At 40.4% G+C, this 19105-nt stretch overlaps 1 protein-coding gene across 2 annotated transcripts in view; it reads left to right on the top strand.

Annotated features, from left to right (window-relative positions):
- Positions 1-873: 873 nt before the first annotated feature.
- Positions 874-19105, top strand: part of CLVS1 (clavesin 1) — a 100300-nt gene continuing 82068 nt past the window's right edge. Inside the window, exons 1-2 of one of the 2 annotated variants that reach the window (XM_029959460.1) lie at positions 874-1030; positions 11122-11740. In XM_029959460.1, the coding sequence (XP_029815320.1) occupies positions 11352-11740 (389 nt within the window). In that variant the 5' untranslated portion in view covers positions 874-1030; positions 11122-11351. Of the gene's footprint in view, positions 1031-11118; positions 11741-19105 lie in introns of both variants that reach the window. The other variant, XM_029959459.1, reaches the window with a different exon arrangement.

The following is a 19105-nucleotide window of genomic DNA, read 5'->3' as shown; positions in this document are numbered from 1 at the left end:
CATTACGTCACTCAAAGTCTTCCAAGTACAGTTTAATACAGGTCTTATGAGGCTTGTACAGAAAGTGATTTTCAGGACCTAATTTAATAAGAGTAGTTCCCTTCTTCTGTCCTTTCTACACCACTATCAAAAGCTTATAGATCACTATAATGAACGACAGGTGATTGTGAAATAGGTAGATGGCCTAGTCAAAGGACATTATGGAAGGATGTTCTAGAAATTTGTGAGTATTGTAGGAGAAGCTGTTCTCAAGGAGTAAAATTTCATCTGAAAAACACAGGTACTGCATTGCTGGGAAAATTCCTGAACTTGAAGTGCTTGGGAGAGGGGTTGAGAGAGTGCAGGGGTGAAGGTTGTCCTATTTTTACATTCTTGACCAGACATTTGCTGTGGGTACTGTTGGTGACAGCACGCTGAGCTAGATGTCCCTGCAGTCGGACTCAGGCAAAACTTCTCTTACAAACCCAGGCTGCCATGTTCATTAAAGCAGCCCATAGATAATACATGGTCCATTAAGATCACTCTTTCCATGGCTGCTGTAAATGCCGCAGGAGGCTGTGCTCTGCCCGACTTTCGCTGGGAAAGGGGTGATGCTAGAAAACAGGCGGTGAAGCCCACGCCGCTGGGTAGAAACCCGCAATGCTAAGCCCTCCCGGCCGCCAGCAGCCCCTTCCCACCCCTCCCGCGGCGGCACGGAGCACCTAGCCCGCATCCCAGGGGCATCGGGAGCGCCGGGAGGCAGCCGGGCGGGCGGCAGGAGGGCTTAGGACCCAGGGGGACGGCAGTGGAAGGACCCAAGCTTTGGCGCACACGCCTCCTACAAAAAAAAAAAAAAAAAAAAAAAAAAAAAAAATCACAGCCCCGTGGAGCTGGCGCTCGCTCATTCAGTTTTCTAGAGAGATCTGAGCCGGAACCCGGGAGCCGGGAGATCTTTCTCGCCCACCCATCTCAGCAGCAAGGACATCTACAGGGGGAAAACCCACCCCACGCAGCCCCCCGCCGCCCCACGGCAGCTGCTGGCGCTGTGCAGGTATTTGGATTTGCCTTCTTTGGGGTTGCGCAGGGCGGCTCTCCGCGCTCCCGGCATCCCCCGACCCTCCGGGCCCGGGGTGCGGCGATTCAGCACCGCCGGGAGGACAGCTCCGGCGGCGGGCAGGGGCCGCTCCCTTCCCGGCCTCCTGCCTGCCCGGCTCCCTCCTGCCTGCCCTGCTCCCTGCCTCCTGCCGGCTGTGTCCTGCCTGCCTAGCCTCTCCTGCTCCCTTCTGCCTGCCCCGCTCCTTGCCTCCTCCCCACCCTACTCTCTGCCTGCTGCCTCCTGCCTGCCCTGCTCCCTGTCTGACCTACCTCCTGCCTCCCAACCTGTCTCTCCTGCCTCTGTTTCCTTGCCTTCTGCCTGATCTGTTTGCCGTGCCTACCTCTTTCCCCTGTTTGCTGCCTTCCCTGTCTCTCTGTCCCCTGCCTCCACTGCTTACCTCATGCCTGCCCTGACTCCCTGCTCCCTTCCGACCCTGTTCCCTGCCTCCTCTGCATCTTAGCTGGCCTGGTCCCTCCCTACCTCCTTACCCTGATTCCTGCTTCCCCTGACTGCCTCTCCTGCCTGTCCTACCTCTCTGCTCTCTGCCTCCCTCTGCTCTCTGCCTCTGTGCCTCCTTCCCCTTCTCCCTGACTCTCTTCTTTGCCCTGCCTGCTCTACTTCCCTTACCTCCCCCTTCCTCCTCTGCTTCCCTTGCCTCCCTTGCCTCCCTTGCCTCCCTGCCCTGTTTCCTGCTTCCAGCCTCCTATCTATCCTGGCTCTTCTGCCTCCAGTCCTCCTTGTCCTGTTTCTCTGATTCTCTTATTCCTACCTTCCTGTTTTCTGCCTTCCCTGTCTACTCTCCTTCCTGCCCTGCTCCCTTGTCTCCTTTCTTCCCTGCCCATTTCCCCACATTCCTCACTTTCCTGCCCTCTTTCCCTCCTGTCTTCCTTCTCCATCACCAGTCCCAGTCTTTCCTGAAAGGGGGCATGGCACTGAAAAAAGCAGCTCAGCAGCCCAGAAGCTGGGGAAGAAAGGGAACACAACTTGGAAGGGAAAGTCCAGATCTAATTTGAGAGCAAGAGAGAGGTGAGAGGGATGTAGCGGAAAGGCTTAAAACTGAGATTTAAGTTACTGAAGTAAGGACTCCAGCCAAGTGTCGACATACAGAAGTTTACCAAACAGCAGCAGATACCTGTTTGCTCCTTAGCAAATTGATGCCCATTTTGACTAGGTGTACTTAACCCAAAGAGGGAAGAGGGATTAAAGAGAGTGGGGAATGTGCTCGGTCAGTCAAGTGTATTGCCTTCCCAGTGGCAAACAGTGATGGGTGCGGGGAAGAAGTGAGGTGAAAAACAGCTAGCCTGTGGATCCTTTGCTGCAGGAAGTAAAGAATTAAGCTGTGATCTCTGCAAGAAGTGAGGATGTTCAGACAGGGCTTCATGCATAAAAATAAATGCAAAGCAAATAACAGCTGGAGAAACCCCATGTGTGCTACTGGCCTGACTTTAATTCTCTTTGCAATGGTTTAATCCTGGGAGGGTGAGGAAGGTCATAGGAGAAAGAGAACTTCCCCTTTTCAAAACGCTGATTCCTCAGTTTTAACAAGCTCTGGGAATAATGAAGTTAAGGAGCAGATGGCTACTCCTTGTCCATCACTAAACAGTGACTGGATCCTATTTGGAAGGAAAAATTAAATTACAGAAAGGCGGCTTTCATGTGCTTTCTGAGTAATCAGATGATAACACGGATTTTCTGCAGTACTAAAAGTTAATACAATGCCAACATTTACATGACATATTATGTAACAGTATTATGCCATGCACTGCATAGCGAAGGTACTGGTTTACTTTTTCATATAATTATAAGTCAGATAACCTTATAGAGCTTTTCCTCATATGCAGTCTGTATCCCAACTTGAAGTTTACAGGGGCAGCTTATGTTGTCATATATCTGTTATAAAATGATGCCAATTATTTTAAGAATTCTGTTGACTCATCCAGCTCTAAAAACTATTATTTTCTAAAAATTAGACTTTTGTAAGGCATATGCAAAACATTGAAAGATATTGCAACTTATTTCAAAAACCTTCTTAATTTATTTAATCATTGTATATAACTTGAAAGCTGCTGCAGAGACCAGATACTATGAGTAGCACTGAGTGCTGCTGAGTAGTAGTGTAAGCAGTGTAATTGTGTTCAGCAATGGAGGGAATGCAGAATCCACCCCATAGCACTGGGTCAAAGCAGTTCAACTCTGTGTGCTTTGAACACAGAGGTCATTTCACTGAAACATTTAATAGCAGCCTCCTCATCTTCCAATAGAGGACTATGTCAGTTGTAATACAAATGATCAGCCTCATAAAAGGATGGAGAATATTTTCTTCAAACTAAGACTATAAACTCATGCAATTGTTAACTGAACTGTGCAATTACTGAAGCAATTGTGCTATTACTTGGCAAGTGAGTTATATTTTGTCTCACAGCCTGGTACTGTAGTGTGTCTCTGGCACAAACACAAACAAGATATGACAATTAGGTCTTACTAGTTAAAACAAACTAAAAAAAAAACAAACAAAAAAGAAACAACATTAGTCTTTTATAGAGTGGGAAATTCACTGAGCTGAAGTTCACGTGTTTTTTGGCACATGAATCACAATTCCTTTCCCTCATGATATAATGCTGCTTTGTGGATTTACTTTGAGAATTTCCAAACAGTTTAGTGGGGTTTTGGTTTGTTTGGTTTGGGTTTTTTCCTTCAAAAGCATTTATAGAAATAAACTCCTTTTTTCTGATATGTTCCTCCACTGAGAAAACAAACCCACAAGGTATTATCGAATTATATTAAACTTTATTTCTACAACTTTGGGAGAAGTACCTGTGTGCAGAACTTTGTTTTGTGATCATATTTCAACAGGAATGAGAGAAAGAAAAAACAACAACAGGAGAACTGCATGAATTCCTGGGTGCAGAATTTCTCCCTCTTTCTTGCCTCCCTTCCTCCCTTCTTCCTTCCCTCCTTTCCTTTCATTCCTTGCCTCCCTCCTTTTTTCCTGCCTTCCTTACTTCCTTTCTGCCCCTGACTGTCTCTCCTTCCCTTCCTTCTCCCACTGCCACTCCATGGAATGCCACAGATGCCTTTCTTTGGCATAATATATAAAGCAGAACAAAGTTAACACTCATACACCACCATTGTATTTCATATTTTTTAAAGGAAGTTAATTTTTCAAAACATGAAGCAAAAGAACTGCAAAATTAGATAAAGTTCATGTTATTAAAGATGTTATACCAAACATCTTGGTATGTTTTGTTCCTTCTCCTGTATATCTCTGTGCAGATGTTGTAACACAATTTCTACCACATTTAGAGATTTCAGACACCAGTATTATGATTGCATGCTGCCAGATTTCTACATATAGTTTAATTATGAGGCTTGGGGGTCAGAATTCATGTTTTGCATATTGCTGATAACTTCTGCTGCAAGAAGTTTCTATATTATTGGAGAAGTGACCTCTGTCCCATAGTGGCCAGGATGCTTTTTTCATGGAGATGCTTGCAATAGTTCATGACTGTCATGGAAGTTGCTCATAGACTGCTGTTTCTGTGGCATGCCACAGGTCCTCTTGTTCCCATAGGGATTTGCAGTATATCTGTGATTGATGAATACTTAAAAAAACTATGACTTGGAGAAAAGTTGAACCAATCTCACTAAGTTCACAGCTTTTTGTTTAACTTTTTTATTCATGAGTTAAGTTCCACTCCTCTTCCTTAATATTCAGGTAGGCAATAAAGTTTTGCACATTTTAGGTCGAAAGATAATTTTTTTATTTTATGTCTGTTAGACAACCTTGTCAGTCTCTCCTCATGCCTGGCAGCTTGTACGAACAGCAGGACAACTGCAGGTTGGTTGCAGTTGCAGATGTGCCTGCCCTACATACTGTGCAGAGAGCAGCAAACATCAGTTGAGTTGCTGTCAGGTTTTATGCTGTGCCAGGGTTAGATTACCAGCTCTGGACATTTAGATTTGGCCCGAGGGTAACCTGTAACTGACTCAAACTAACAAAAAGATTGTAGTAAGAGGGGAATAGGAATGCATGATGTGTTGTTTTTACTGAACTAAAGGAAATGTTAGCTTTTTGTAACTGAGCTGGGACATTCTATCCTGGGAAAGTGTGAGAAACCATCAAATTCCCCACACAGCCATTACAGTCACAAACATTCACTATTTTCATATTGAAGAGGAGCAACAATTCCCTAGTGAAGGTTTACAGGAGCATCAATACTTGGAGAAGAAAGACTTACAATATTTAACTCATTTATGTTTACTGAGAGGATCTAGCCCCCTAAGGAAGGGCTAAAGAGAAGTGGTGGTGAGGCCATACCTGCAGTATTGTATCCCATTCTGGGTTTCTCAGTACAAGAGAGACATGGACATATGGGATAAAATCTGACAAAGATTTACGAGGATGATGAAGGAACTGGAATATTGCTCACATGAAAAAAGGCTGAGAGAGCTGTGACTGGAGATGAACAGGGTCAGGGGGATCTCATTAGTGTGTACAAATACCTGAAGAGAAGATGTAAAGAGGATGGAGTCAGACTCTTTTCAGTGTTGTCCAGTGCAGGTCCAGAGGCAATGGGCACAAACTGAAACATGGGAGGTTCGCCGTGAACTTCAGGAAACACTTTTTTACTGTGAGAGTGACAACATAGGCACAGGTCACCCAGGAAGGCTGTGGAGTCTCCCTCCTTGGAAATACTCAAAAGCTGTCTGGACAGAGTCCTGGGAAAACAGCTCTAGGAGGCCCTGCTTGAGCAGGGGATTGGACCAGATGCACTCCAGAAGTTCTTTCCAATGTCAGCTTTTCTGTGATTCTATAATAATGTGAGCAGCAGCCAGGCTATTGAACTTGGAATATGAGATAGTCCTGTTGGAAAGCCCCATAGGGAGGTTGCTCTTTGCAAAATCTAAAGAAATAGTATACTTTGGGACTCTTGATTGTGCCTTCGAAGCCTAAGATGATTACTCTGGGGACATTGGGAACATTGCAGTCTACCTCTCCATTTCCCAGTGTGCAACATGGTTTCATATTTTTCTTATGATACAGAGCATTATGCATAGAGAGGAAAGATTTCCCAGGTGTTAGTGTGTAAGCTTGTGACTCAGAGGACATATGATCTGTTCCCAGCTATGTGAAATGTGTCCTCCATGATCTCAAGCAAATCAGTCAGGGCTGTGCTTCTCCCCACAATCTGTGGAAGATGCTATGATCTTGCCATCAAGGACAAGAGAGAATCAGTTTTTCTCATTGCTCTTTCGAAAGTAGTTCAGGGAGCTGGAGTAGTTCCCTTTCTATGTCTTACCAATCCATTTCCAGAGCAGGTTCCTACTAAGGTAACCCAAGGCCACGAAGTGCCATAGGAACCATTCCTATAGGTACAGGTGTGGATTCATCCTACCCAGTCCTTATGAAGCAACCTCTGTTAAGCAGAACATAGCCCCAAGAGGTTTTCCACAGTTAACATCAAAATATTTTTCAAAAAGCAATTTAATGAGATGACACCCACTCTCTGAGATGAAATCATTCTATATTACCATTTTTCCTCCCTTCCTGCCCACTCCCTTCCTCTCTGGCATGATTGTAGCAGCTAATATCTGTATGAATGCTAGGAGCTAGGAATTATATAATGAGCCAAACCTTAGCAGTGATGCCTCTTAATACCAGGTGAAGATCAAACGCTGGTTCCTTCTCCATTTGAAAACTGTGGTAATGAAATTTCACACTCCATATAGCTTTGGACTGAATGAAAACACTTGGTAGACACAGAGACAACTAAAATCTTTCTGGAACTGAACTGGATGGGGAAGGGCCAAATGCACATGAAGTGCTCAAAAAAAGCAAGTGATATTGCAGGGACAGCTAAGTGGGCAGGAACAAAATGATCCAGACAAATGTCATCATTATTGAGAGCTGGTTTTGGTCAGTCTTCCAGGGGATGTAGAGCAAACAGGAGTTGAATGCTGACTCAGAAACTGTCATTGAAGAGAGAGCAGTAAAGCATATAAAAATATTCCATAATATATTATTTTTATTTTTGTTTGTACAGTATTATTATACATTTTATTATTAAGTAATTTTTTTCTTTTTCATGGAGGGTCATGCAAAAATATAAGCTGGTTGTCTGAAAACTGTGTCCCACTTTCAGTATGCTACCCATCCTGAAGCCACTCTCTGTCCCTTGTCATTCTCTTGTTGGGATGGAAAATAAGTAAACCACAATGGTATGTGACACCACAGTTTTGGTGGAAATTTCCCTCCTTTTTGGGTATAAGTATGTTGTGTTTCAAATCTCTGTAAATTTTTTTTTTTTAAAGTTGGTTTTTTTTTTCCTTTGGAGGGATGATTTATTGCAAGTGGCTGTGAAAAGACATTAGGAGAGCAAATAGTCCTTTGGGAACAAAGAGTCACAAGACAGAAAAACAGCTGTTGAGATTATAACAAACAGTCTAGTCTGCCAACATGCAGCAACAATATTCAAGGTAAGGAAAAAAAGCCAGCATCTTCATTTGGAAGATAAACCAACCCTGAACCAAACTGAACAAAGATGTAAACATCTGACAAATTGGTAGATGGATGAGAACTGCACACAACACTGGAAGAGAAGGAGAAATTGCCATGGGTGGGAGGGGGTGAAAATGGTCTGTTATACCTTGGGAATCAGAATAAATCAGTACCATTTGAGAAAGTGCAGTGACAATTAAACTGGGTAGCTATGGAGCATTAAACTTATTGTCAAGGTTAGTAGTGGGAGTACAGACTCATCCACTGATGTATATCAGACTCCTTAAAGGCAATGGTGTGAGAGTGGATTCCTAACCTCATGATTTGTGTTACGATTAAAACAGCAACAAAATTTTTCACACATATTTTAGATTATTTTGCAATATATAACTTCACACCAATAAAATATTTCAGTGCAGTGTGTTCCGGCTGCTAATCAGGATAATCTATAGATAACTGTAATCCGTGGTTATAGCTCAGCTCACTATCAGAAAATTCCGAAATGCATTTTAAAATATATCTTTTGTTAGACTGAGTATTTGTAAGTTGCTTTTTTGGCAACAACATCTGACAGGAAAGGACTGTATCTCCCTCGCCTTAGGATAATTCTGGGCATTTAATTTGGTTAAAAGTGGTAGGCAACTTTAATGAAAATAAGTGGCATAATTTTTGACATTAAATACTTGGGGATCCAATAAGAAGGGCCAGATTTTATGTCCTTGGTCAAATCTCATTTTTCTTTCTGGAGCAGACTGTAGTTGACCTTTCAAAAATTTGCCTTATTTCGAAAGAAAGTATCTTGGTGGAGGTGGGAGTCAGAAAAAGAGCAGTTTTACTCCCCGTAAACTCCTACAAAATGGATGATTCCACTGGGGATTGAGTGTGTGACACAGTTATCTGCCACTAGTCCTTGCACATTTTAGAATAGGTCCAGAGAAGGGCCACAAAAATGATCAGAGGGCTGGAGCACCTCTCTTGTGAAGACAGGCTGAGAGAGTTGGAGTTGTTCAGCCTGCAGAAGAGAAAGCTTCAGGGTGACCTTACAGCAGCCTTCCAGTACCTAAAAGGGATTTATAAGAAAGATGGTCAGAGACTTTTTAGTAGGGCCTGTAGTAATAGGACAAGGGCTAACATTTTTAAACTGAAAAAAGACAGATTCACATTGAATATAAAGAAGAATTTTTTTTTGTGATAGAGGTGGTGAGACTATGGAATAGGTTGCCCGAAGAAATTGTGAATGCTCAATCTTTGGAAGTGTTCAAGGCTAGGTTGAATGGGATTTTGAACAACCTGATTCAGTGAATGATGTCCCTGCTCATGACAAGGAGGTTGGACCAGATGATTTCCAAAGGTCCTTTTCAATCCAAACCATCCTGTGATTCCATTATTTTGAGATTCTAAGCCATAGGAGTGCTGGGCCCTGAGCCAGAGCTAATGCAGACCCCAGATAAGCTTCTTGCTTCCACTCTTCTGCTGAGTACCCTTTAGCACAGTTTCCTTACTCTACTATTTGTTGTTTAAACTAGGGAGGGACCAATCCTTGTCCCACACTCCCCCAATGATATTATCACACCTAAGCTCCCCTAACTAGCTCATGGAGACAGTTGTAACTAAAACCGTGAATCATGCAAGAAAATGCTAGTGTCACCATTAATTTGAAATCTCAGTCACAAAATATTGGCTTAGTTTCCCTATGGCCTACTGCAATTTTACATCTGTGCAATTCACTTCATACTATAGGAGTTATTCTAATTTGGTCTAATAAAGGCAAGAGCAAAGCAAATAGCTGCTACTTTATTTCTATATGAGGAATCCACCTTTAATACAGCTCTTATTTCTTTCAGAATTGAATAGCCTGCACCCATAAATTATCCTTCAAAACCTCAGGACTTTTTTTCTGGAGTCATTTGCACTCTGTAGTGCCTTGTAAAAGCCTCCTATTCTGCCAGCTCTGCCTTTCCTGAAGTTTTCCCAGGCTGATCAATCACCAGATACTCTGCCCTGCAGGTAGCTCTTTTCAGTTCCAGTTCCACAGTGAATACAGAAAGAGGATGCTTAATAAACTCTCCTTTGTGTTACCTACAAAAAAGTCCAATTCACATTGCTGTTAAATGAAAAGCTTATCTCCCACCACAAATGTCCTTTAAGCAAATATGCAGAAACTCTCTGTATTCAAATTTTGGGATCTCATCCTGGGACTGCAGCTGTGCCATCTAAAATGTAGTTTTTATCAATAACATGCAAGGTCACAACACAGGGAACTGAGGCATCCCTTGTGCTGATTGACTTCCAGGTCCTGCAATGTAACTTTGAGCAAACTCTGGACCAAAAAATGCTTTGGCTTCTGCTCTCCCCTTTGTTTGATCTGAGAATGCTGAACCCAGGGGAGTAGCTGAGTGAAATGGTTGTTTTGCTATAAATAATTCATAACTTTCCAAACAGCTTTCTTCAAATACAAAAAGTATGTCTGTCACTGAGGGATTCCCTTTTAATTTTTAAAACCAAATTTTCAGAAATTAGAGAGAGATCAGTTAAGCAGTGGAGGGAGGGGTATTCGCTTGTCTGTTTCTGTGATGGCTGAAAAACTGTATGGGTCTTGATCTTTCTTCACACACATATCACACTGGGACAGACCTTGATCTTATTTTGCACAACTGTAACTACATAGACTTCGATGACAACCTCTTGCTTAATTATGTCACTGAAATGTAAGAGATGCTCTGTACCGATTTGTTCATACATAACGTCTTAAGCAGTTTTTCTTCTAACACCTGTAAAAACAAATACTAGGTAAAGTACAGAAACGAAAATGAAATTCAGAACTAGGTATTCAGGAGAGTTACAATATACTGGAAAAAAAGTTTAGTATAAAACACATCTCTTTTCAACTAAAACACCAGCCCTGTCTGTTAGATACATCAAATACCTTATTCATGTAGAGCTTCCAATGAAGATGTATTAAGTCTCAACGGGAAATACCTTCAGTGAGGTTCTACAAAGTAGAAATTATCCCTGGTGTTGGTGGAGTTTTTGGTTTTTTAAAAATCAGTTTTACAGTCAGCTTAGTGTTTAATTCAAGGAAAGCTACAAGCTAGTAGTACAATTGATAAAACCAAATCAAATAGTTGTTCTGCTTAGTATGATGAGGGTAAATCTGAGTACTTATGAAGCTGAAATGTTGTTCCTGTTGGGGTGGAAAAAACTTACTATTATTTTTGCCTTTGTCATTCCTGGCTTAAAATTATGGGATGCTGCAACTCCCACTTCTGTAAGACAACATTGCACAGTGTATTCCAATAGTAAGTTGATACAGCTTAGTATTTTTTGTCAATAAATCATATTACTTTTCTGAAAACCTGAATACATACATTCAAGATGTTAGTGACTGCCTTATCTTAAATGCACTCATTCTGAAATTGACTGGTATCCTCATACCTATAAAGCACACAAAGAAATTTTATGTCTATCTAAATTCAGAAATGCATTCCTGCAAGCTTTATATATGTATTTAGTCTTTCTTTTATATATTTTCCTTTTCTTTTAGTAGGTGATGGAATAAACAACACTTTCCTTTGGATGGATTATACTACATGTGAACTACCTGTCACTCTTTCCGCAAGAATAAGAAAAGCCCTTTGCTTTCATTTGTTAAATATCAGCTTGATGGGAAAAAGCATCTGAATGGCTCACACTCACAGCAGACCATCACTTGAATGGGATCAGCACCTCTACTAAAGCATCTGAATTTAAGGATTTGGAAAAGAGGTTTTTGCAGAGATGACCCACTTACAAGCTGGACTTAGTCCAGAGACTATAGAGAAAGCCCGCCTGGAACTGAATGAAAACCCAGACATTTTGCATCAGGATATCCAGCAAGTCAGGGACATGATTATCACGAGGCCTGACATTGGGTTTTTACGTACAGATGATGCCTTCATCTTGAGATTTCTCCGAGCCAGAAAGTTTCACCAAACTGAGGCCTTCAGACTGCTGGCTCAGTACTTCCAGTACCGCCAATTAAACCTGGATATGTTCAAAAACTTCAAGGCTGACGATCCAGGAATCAAACGGGCTCTGACAGATGGGTTCCCAGGAGTACTGGAAAATCGTGACCACTGTGGCAGGAAGATTCTTCTGCTTTTTGCAGCCAACTGGGATCAGAGTAGGTAAATGTAGATAGTGTCCTTATCTTTTTACATACACTCACGCTCAACTTGTAACAGAATGTTTGTGACCATCCTTTAAGCAGCAAAGCCATTTTTGATAAAAGTTTGTAACCATATACCCATTTTACTACAACTTCCATCTCATCTGATCACCTGTCATTCATCATTTTTAGGACATAAGTAGCTCATGTTTGTGGGGTTTTTTTTGCTAAATATTTCCATTTTTTAGCCAGATAATATCTGTTTGCTATAAATACATTAACGTATATTTTACAATTGTTTCAGCAATATCATAAACTAGCCAAATAGGTTGACAGAAAGCAAATGTCTCAAAACATATGGAGGTTCTTTTGGTGCAGAAGAAACTGACCATATTTGTTCTGTCTTCAGACTTCCTAATGGATCTTTTTTGTTTATTTATTTGTTTGTTTCTTTCTTTCTTTGAACCCTTTCAATAATTATAGCCTGTGCTGTGTTTCCACAAACTGCATTGTAATTTCTACACACTTTGATTACTGTATGACGTTATTCTGATAAATGGGAGATTCATGCAAAGTGTATTTTCTGTTCAGGTCATTTCTTTAACAGAATGGTATGAACAAAGATATCTCCCAGCCATTATTACAAAATGATGTCCCTAAATGTTAATATGATAAGTCAGCTTTCACCATGTATTTGAAGTGATACAGAGAAAAGGGACTGGTCCAGGAATATCATGTTCACATTGTCCTCTTCACAAGTCATTCCATTCCATTTTCCCTTCCTTCATGGTGAGATGGAAAAGTGTAATCAACTGTGTTTTGCTGATTTTTCATAAAAGTCATGCTAAAGTCATGCTAAAGTTCATATTCAGGTTTTAAGTATTTGTTCTGATGAGTTCCAGGCAGGATTTTGTCTTGGTATGATCTGAAGTTTTCTGTGAAGTTGTCTTATCCTTAGGAGTCAATAGATTGGAGCTTTGAATTTACATCATAGAAATTATTAGAGAACAATACACAGATGCCTGCAATTTTTCATGTTAGTTGTTTCTGGAAAAACCTTTTATCTGCATGTGAAAGCAGAGTTCAGAAGTGTTTCTGACTTTCATTTACATGTGAATAAATGTATGGAAAAGGATACAGAAATGTAACTTTACATAATCAAACGGATTTGGTGAAATCCTGCACTGAAGGGAGTAATAAAAGTTCTATTAACTATGAAGGGGCCAGCAGTTTATCTCCCATCTTTTGGAACTGTGAGTTTTCCTTCCTTCCAACTGCAAAGCTCTTCCTCTAGCAATTGGCCTGAAAAGAAAGCTGAATGCACAGGTATCTTGAATTAATAGAAAGTACCAGCTTTAGAGGACAGAAGTACTGTGGCTCTGCTGGTTGCATTAAGGGATTTAGGTATTATATAGAGCCAGCTTTGGGTTTCTGATCCCTCAACAAAATGAATCTTTGTGATTAACCTCGTACATCAAGTCCTGCACTTGGAAAGCTGAGAGTGCTGCTGTTTAAGGCTCCTGCAGTGAGATTTTTGACAGAGCAATGATTCCTGTCAGATTTGGACTCAAATTTTCTGCAAGTCCTTTAATATGCATCAATGTACATGTGTATGTGTGTTTGGATGTCTGTGTGTGCAAACCCAAAAGTGACCCTACATGATCCTGAAAATATAATTTTAACCCTCAAAGAAGAAAAGTCGAGGCAAATAGGGTGGGATGTACTTTCCTAAGACTCCTCAGTGAAATTAAAAATCATGTGCAAATTTTACCTCAGTTCAGCCACTGAAGCTCATCTCTTCTGTGGATTCAGATGACAAGAAGTGTTTTTTTCTGTGGGCTTTTGTAGCACTCAAAGTGCAACAGGGATTTTGGACAGGATTTCAGCTATAAGTAAATGGATTTCCTCTTCCTTTTTTACTGTCTAAGGGCATCAACAAGAGGAAAGCTGTTAAGGAGAAGCAAATGGTGAGTGCAACGTTTTATGAAGCAGCACAGAAGCAGGTTACTGATCAGAAAAAACATAACTGTCACAAAAAAACTTCAAATAGGCATTGTGTACATCTTACATACATGAATCTTGGGAAACCCCTCTATAGATGTGTCTTCAGTGATGGCAAGATGTTCACAAGCTCACATTTCAGCTGTATGCTAATGGAATCAACCAGGATGTTGGCATGCAAGAGCAAGAGCTCAACCTTCAGCATGCCTTTCCTAACTTTAATCTCATTGCCTCATGGCTGTTATTTATGATCAAATCCTAATTTATAAGGGTGATTTATAAAGAAATAATAATTTATAAAGGATCTTTTAAAATCAGCATAGATATAATCCATAAATTGATTTTCAGTCCAGACATTCTGGGATATTCATTTATACTCCTGAGAATATGGTTACTGTTGGGGTCACATGTCAAGGAGATAGAAGCAACCTTGAAACTATCTGTGCTTATAAATATATTGATTTTTAAAAGGAAATGTCATTATTTGTGCAATGTGACTGCTTGGACAAATCAGATTCAAGATGTTTCTAAGGTATTCCCTGTATCAAAGATAAAATTTCTATGTGAGCCTTCAGAAACATTTGCAATTTTAGCCTCAAGAACACAATTGATAGATGTAACATCTCTAGAAAACTAGGTTTTAATTTCCAGTCTCAGTGTTTCCAGCTTCAACTTCCAGCTGCTGGATTGTGTTAGTTTAAATAGACTACAAAAATATGACAGCTTCCCATGTTTGTACTTTTGTGTCTTGACCACGTCATATGTAACCTACTTTTGAATTCACTGAGGATATGGCACTGTAGGGTAAGTTACTGTCAGGTAACAAGAAGATAGTACCTTAGCTTCTCTGCAGCAGAGGTTCTTGTGTTCACCTTTAACCATATGAATGTAAAACAACCTTGTGTTGTCCACAAGGTTAAGAACTTGTGGGCAGCCAGCACAGCAAAGATAATGTTCTGCAAAGTAATCCACTAGCTTAATGTATTACTATATATTTAAGATGCCAAAGCTTAAATAGTTTTAACTTCCTTACTTGCAGAATTAGGAAGATTTTCCAGGTTGCTAATACTCTTCATCATTCTTTTCTGGACTCTTCCTGTCATTTTAGTGCATAAATCATCATGTGGTAATACCATCTCTTCTGTTCAGTAGTTCTCTCCTTTTAGATATAAGACTTCACTGTGTTCTTAGTTCTCTATCACATTTTGAGCTCATGTTCAGCTCAAATTTGCTTTCAAGTCACTGTTTTCTGAAATATAAATGCCACTGGTAAATGTGTCATACATTATCATCCATAATGTGGGCACAGTCTAGCATGTGATTCATGCTCTTCTGCAGAGCTAAACCTGTCCTCCTCATCAGTTATATTGCAAGGGTTTTGTGCTATATGCAAAGTTTGCTGGTAAGAATTTTATTTGTGCTTCCACATAGTTAAAACATATAATGATGATTGTTTTTACCAAAACCTCCTCGATGACTGGGAAAAAAACACAAGTTCTTATTGCCAAATCACTAGCTGATATCTATCATGGTGCCAAAGTTCCATTAATTTAGCATGTGCTGCATTGGTTCAGTTTTGCTCTGGTTTTTAGACAGGTTTCTTAGTGTTGATGTCATCACTTTCTCTCTAGGCCCTGCACAGTATATTTTGGATCTTTTAATTAATGTTGATTGCATATGATACAGAATAGAAAACTTCAGAGGTACTGAATAAATGAAAATGAGCAGACGGATAGAAAAGAGAGATAAGTTCCATAGTGAGGGAAAAGAAAAATGTTGAGCTATATCACTGTACAATACTACAGGTGAGGGCCATTTTTCTCTTTGATCAGATCTCAAGGTGTGAACTCAGTGAAACCCACAAAGACTTATATCATTTCTTACAGTTCACCTTATTTTTAAATGCAAATTGTGGAGTAACAAAGATAAGAATGTCAAACTAATTATGTAATGCATGTTTTTGATTAAATAATTTGTATCATAAAAAAATTCCAGTTTTTAAAACAAACAGGTGCACACATACAGTTTTGACGAGACATGAACCAGGATTTCACGTAAAAACCAATGTTCCATGTGCTGGATTACAAATACTCTTTCTCACACTTTGTCATTTCATCAGTCTCACCAAATCTAAGCCCTCAGTCCTCTGATGCACCTCTAGGGAAATCGAAGCTTTTAAAGAAGTCAGATAAAAGTGCCTTTTCAGCTCTTGGATTGAGGAAAGCCTTCACTAACTACCACAGCTGTTCCTACATGGGCTACTGCCTTCAGATACATGCTGCTTATATACCAAGGAGATGGAATTTGGGGTGAACAAGTAATTCAGCCGAAGGTGTTCATTAATCTTCCAAGTAAAAATATTTCCTTCAAGATAGTTCAGCCAGAGTAAAATTTATTTCTATGTAGAGATCCAGCAGAAGGACTCTATCCAATCACAATCCCCTGAAAATAGTGTCTTGGAGTAAGAGGGCAGAAGGTTGCCCATAGTCTTTTGTAGTAAAATGGTAATTAATTTCTGTCTTCATGTCTGTGCCTTAGAAGCTGTCACATAGCTCCAAAAATTCTGTAAGTCAGATGTAAAAAAACTGCTGCTTTGTTTACAACATATTATATCAAGTCAACTGCTAGCCATAAACTGTTTTTTATTAACCAAGGAATCTCAAATGCCAGATTCTTAACATTCTGTAGGAAAGTGTATTAGATAGGCTAAAGGGAAAGGAAGTACTCTGATACAGTGGTAAATCAACAGCTATAAATATTTTAAAGGATTGTGATAGAAAAAAATTATGTCTTTGCTGAGAATGCTCATAGTGGTGTAATTACAAGGATATTATTATCGCCAGATACTGTTGGTATAAATGAATATGTCTCAAGTGCTGATTATTCCAATATATTTCAAACATAATCTCAGATGCTTAATAGAATATGAAGGAATGAACATCTGCTGAGACTGATTTATAGTCAAAGGCAAACTGTGGCAGTAACTCAGCCTCATAGCTGTTTATTACGAGAGATTGCAGCTGAAGTACAGCCATCCCTAACACCAGAATGATTTTTACACATCAAGTCTTTGGGTTTGGTTAGGAAGTAATGATTCTGTGTTGGGAGGTGCTTACAGCAATGCAGATTGACATCGCAAGAAACCATTGCATTCACCAATAAGTAGCCTATAAAATTAAAAAAAATAATTTGTATTACGTTACTGAGCTATTATGAAATGGTAGCAGAATTTAGGGTAATAGAGGAAGGCAGCATAGCATAAGCAGAATACTCATTTCAAGGAGTAACAGATGCACAAATTAAATGTTGGACAAAGAAGAGGAAGAGGAGCTCTGTCTTGAAATGCCTTAATTTGCTTGCAGGCAGCAACCTAATTCGATTAGTACCATTTGTTATGGTAGCCATATTGGGAAGGCAGTTGTAGCCCATATGAATGACAGAAGGATGACATACACAAACGAGAGTCCTGAGTAGGGCTGAGAAAGGAATCCAGCAAGAGAGAGAAAATGTCTGAAAAAGAGAAAGAAAAACAATGGCTGGGAAAGTTATGAAGCGTATGTTGAATGATGAGAGAAGCCGGACTGAAAAGAAAAAAAAATCCATGGGAAGGGGTATGGCAATCAAACGCATATTGAGAGGGAAGAGGAGGTCACTGGATGGTGTTGGGCTGAGGGCTGAGGGCTGAGAGAAGAGCTGTGAAGGACAGTGCCTCTGGGTGAGAAACACAGTTGCTAGAGCCAGCCTGTGGGATAATACAGGAAAACGAAGGGCAGGCTAGAAAGTGGCTCTAGGCCACCTTCCTCCTCTGGAGAAAAGAAACCAAATCCAATCTTCAGGCTTTACAAATGGAAAGAAGGACACTTGATTAAGAAAAATGCAACCAAAAGCACATACACAGCAAACACATATGCACACATACATAGCCTCTACTTTTCCTCCTGGACAGTCTTAAAAGACCCAAATTTTGCATGAGGGTTTATGTCTGGGTGTCAGAAAAGAGAAACTGCATACAGTTGTGATAGTTTTTGTCCCAAAAAGAATACTCCTACATGAGTTGTATATGTTATCCTCACAGATGAGTTTTGCAAAAGAACAATATAACAGAGCTGTATTGACAGAGAAGTAGGAAGCCAAACAATATAATACCCTATTTAGCTCCTTGTCCTTCTGAACCTTGGAAACAGCTGGAAACCATGAATGAATGCTCTTATATATAGTAGCTTTTTGAGGTGCAACTTCGTAGGAAGATACCAGAATACTTTTTTGTTGGAGCACTTCCTAAATCAAGTTTTCTAAATATCTAATATTCTGATCAGTTTCTAACTTGCCAGCCTAATTAAAAGCAGCTAAGGTAAACTCAGGCATTGCAGCACGAACAGACTGCAAGGAGTCAGGGAAGGAGAAAAATGTAACTCTATGGTCAGCTATTTAATAGGCTGCATGCAGTAGAAGCATTAGAAAAAAGCGGAGATACTGAGCTGGAATCTTTAAATACATTGGAAATTTTTAAATTTTAATACTTGATATATTATTTCCCCAGTCCATGTTTCATTTTAGACTCTTCTGAACCCTGAACCCTGTATCAGTTGCAATTTACATTAAAATATCTGCTTTTTTCACCAAACCCTGGTAGGTAATCAGAGCAGTCCAAGGGATGCTTAGGAAGCGGTGTGATTTGCAGACTGGGTGATCCCACAGGAGGTACAGCAGACAGTGTGAATTTGGTCAGGATATGTATGGTGTGGGAGGTGTTCAGGTCCATGAAATGTCTGGACAGCACATTGGGGTATATTCTACCCTGCCACCACAGTCACCCTGCTTCAGGGTGCTTGTCTGACTTGGTGAGGCTGGAGGATGAAAGACACAAGGCTGGTCCTGTGGATGCACTGGTGAGACTGCCCTGACCGTGTATCTCTGGGGTGCTCTTGATGATGTGAGAAAAGAAGTGGTACAAGCACCCGTCTGTCACATGCTTCTAAAAATTTAGAGATGGAGGTCAGGGAAAAGGATGGAGGAGTAAAGTCACTCTAATAAACTAGACAAAAATTTGAATTGTTAAAGGTTGTCTGTACAAGATATTTTGCCTCCTTTGCCATGGGTAAACCAATAAAACAGTTGGAACATCATAATTAGTATGCCATGATTGGAGATTTGATTCCTAAAGACAAGAAAATGGAATAACTTCTTAAGACAAAGGAAATGTTGGATTTAAATTCTGATTGCCTTCTCACAGTTTTTATTTTTAATAAGTGCAGCAACCACAGAGGCAGTAAAAAGCAACTATCCTTTGTTCACAGACCATGATAATCTCAGCTCTGGAAACTTCCTGGAGGGTCCATTTGTAACAGGGACAGAGGGCAAAGCAAGCCAGTTAACCTCTTGC

Source organism: Manacus vitellinus, unplaced genomic scaffold (genome assembly GCF_001715985.3).
Source record: "Manacus vitellinus isolate BGI_N305 unplaced genomic scaffold, ASM171598v3 scaffold_1_pilon, whole genome shotgun sequence".
NCBI classification, from domain to species: Eukaryota; Metazoa; Chordata; class Aves; order Passeriformes; family Pipridae; genus Manacus; species Manacus vitellinus.
This window is presented reverse-complemented; position numbering and strand designations above follow the sequence as displayed.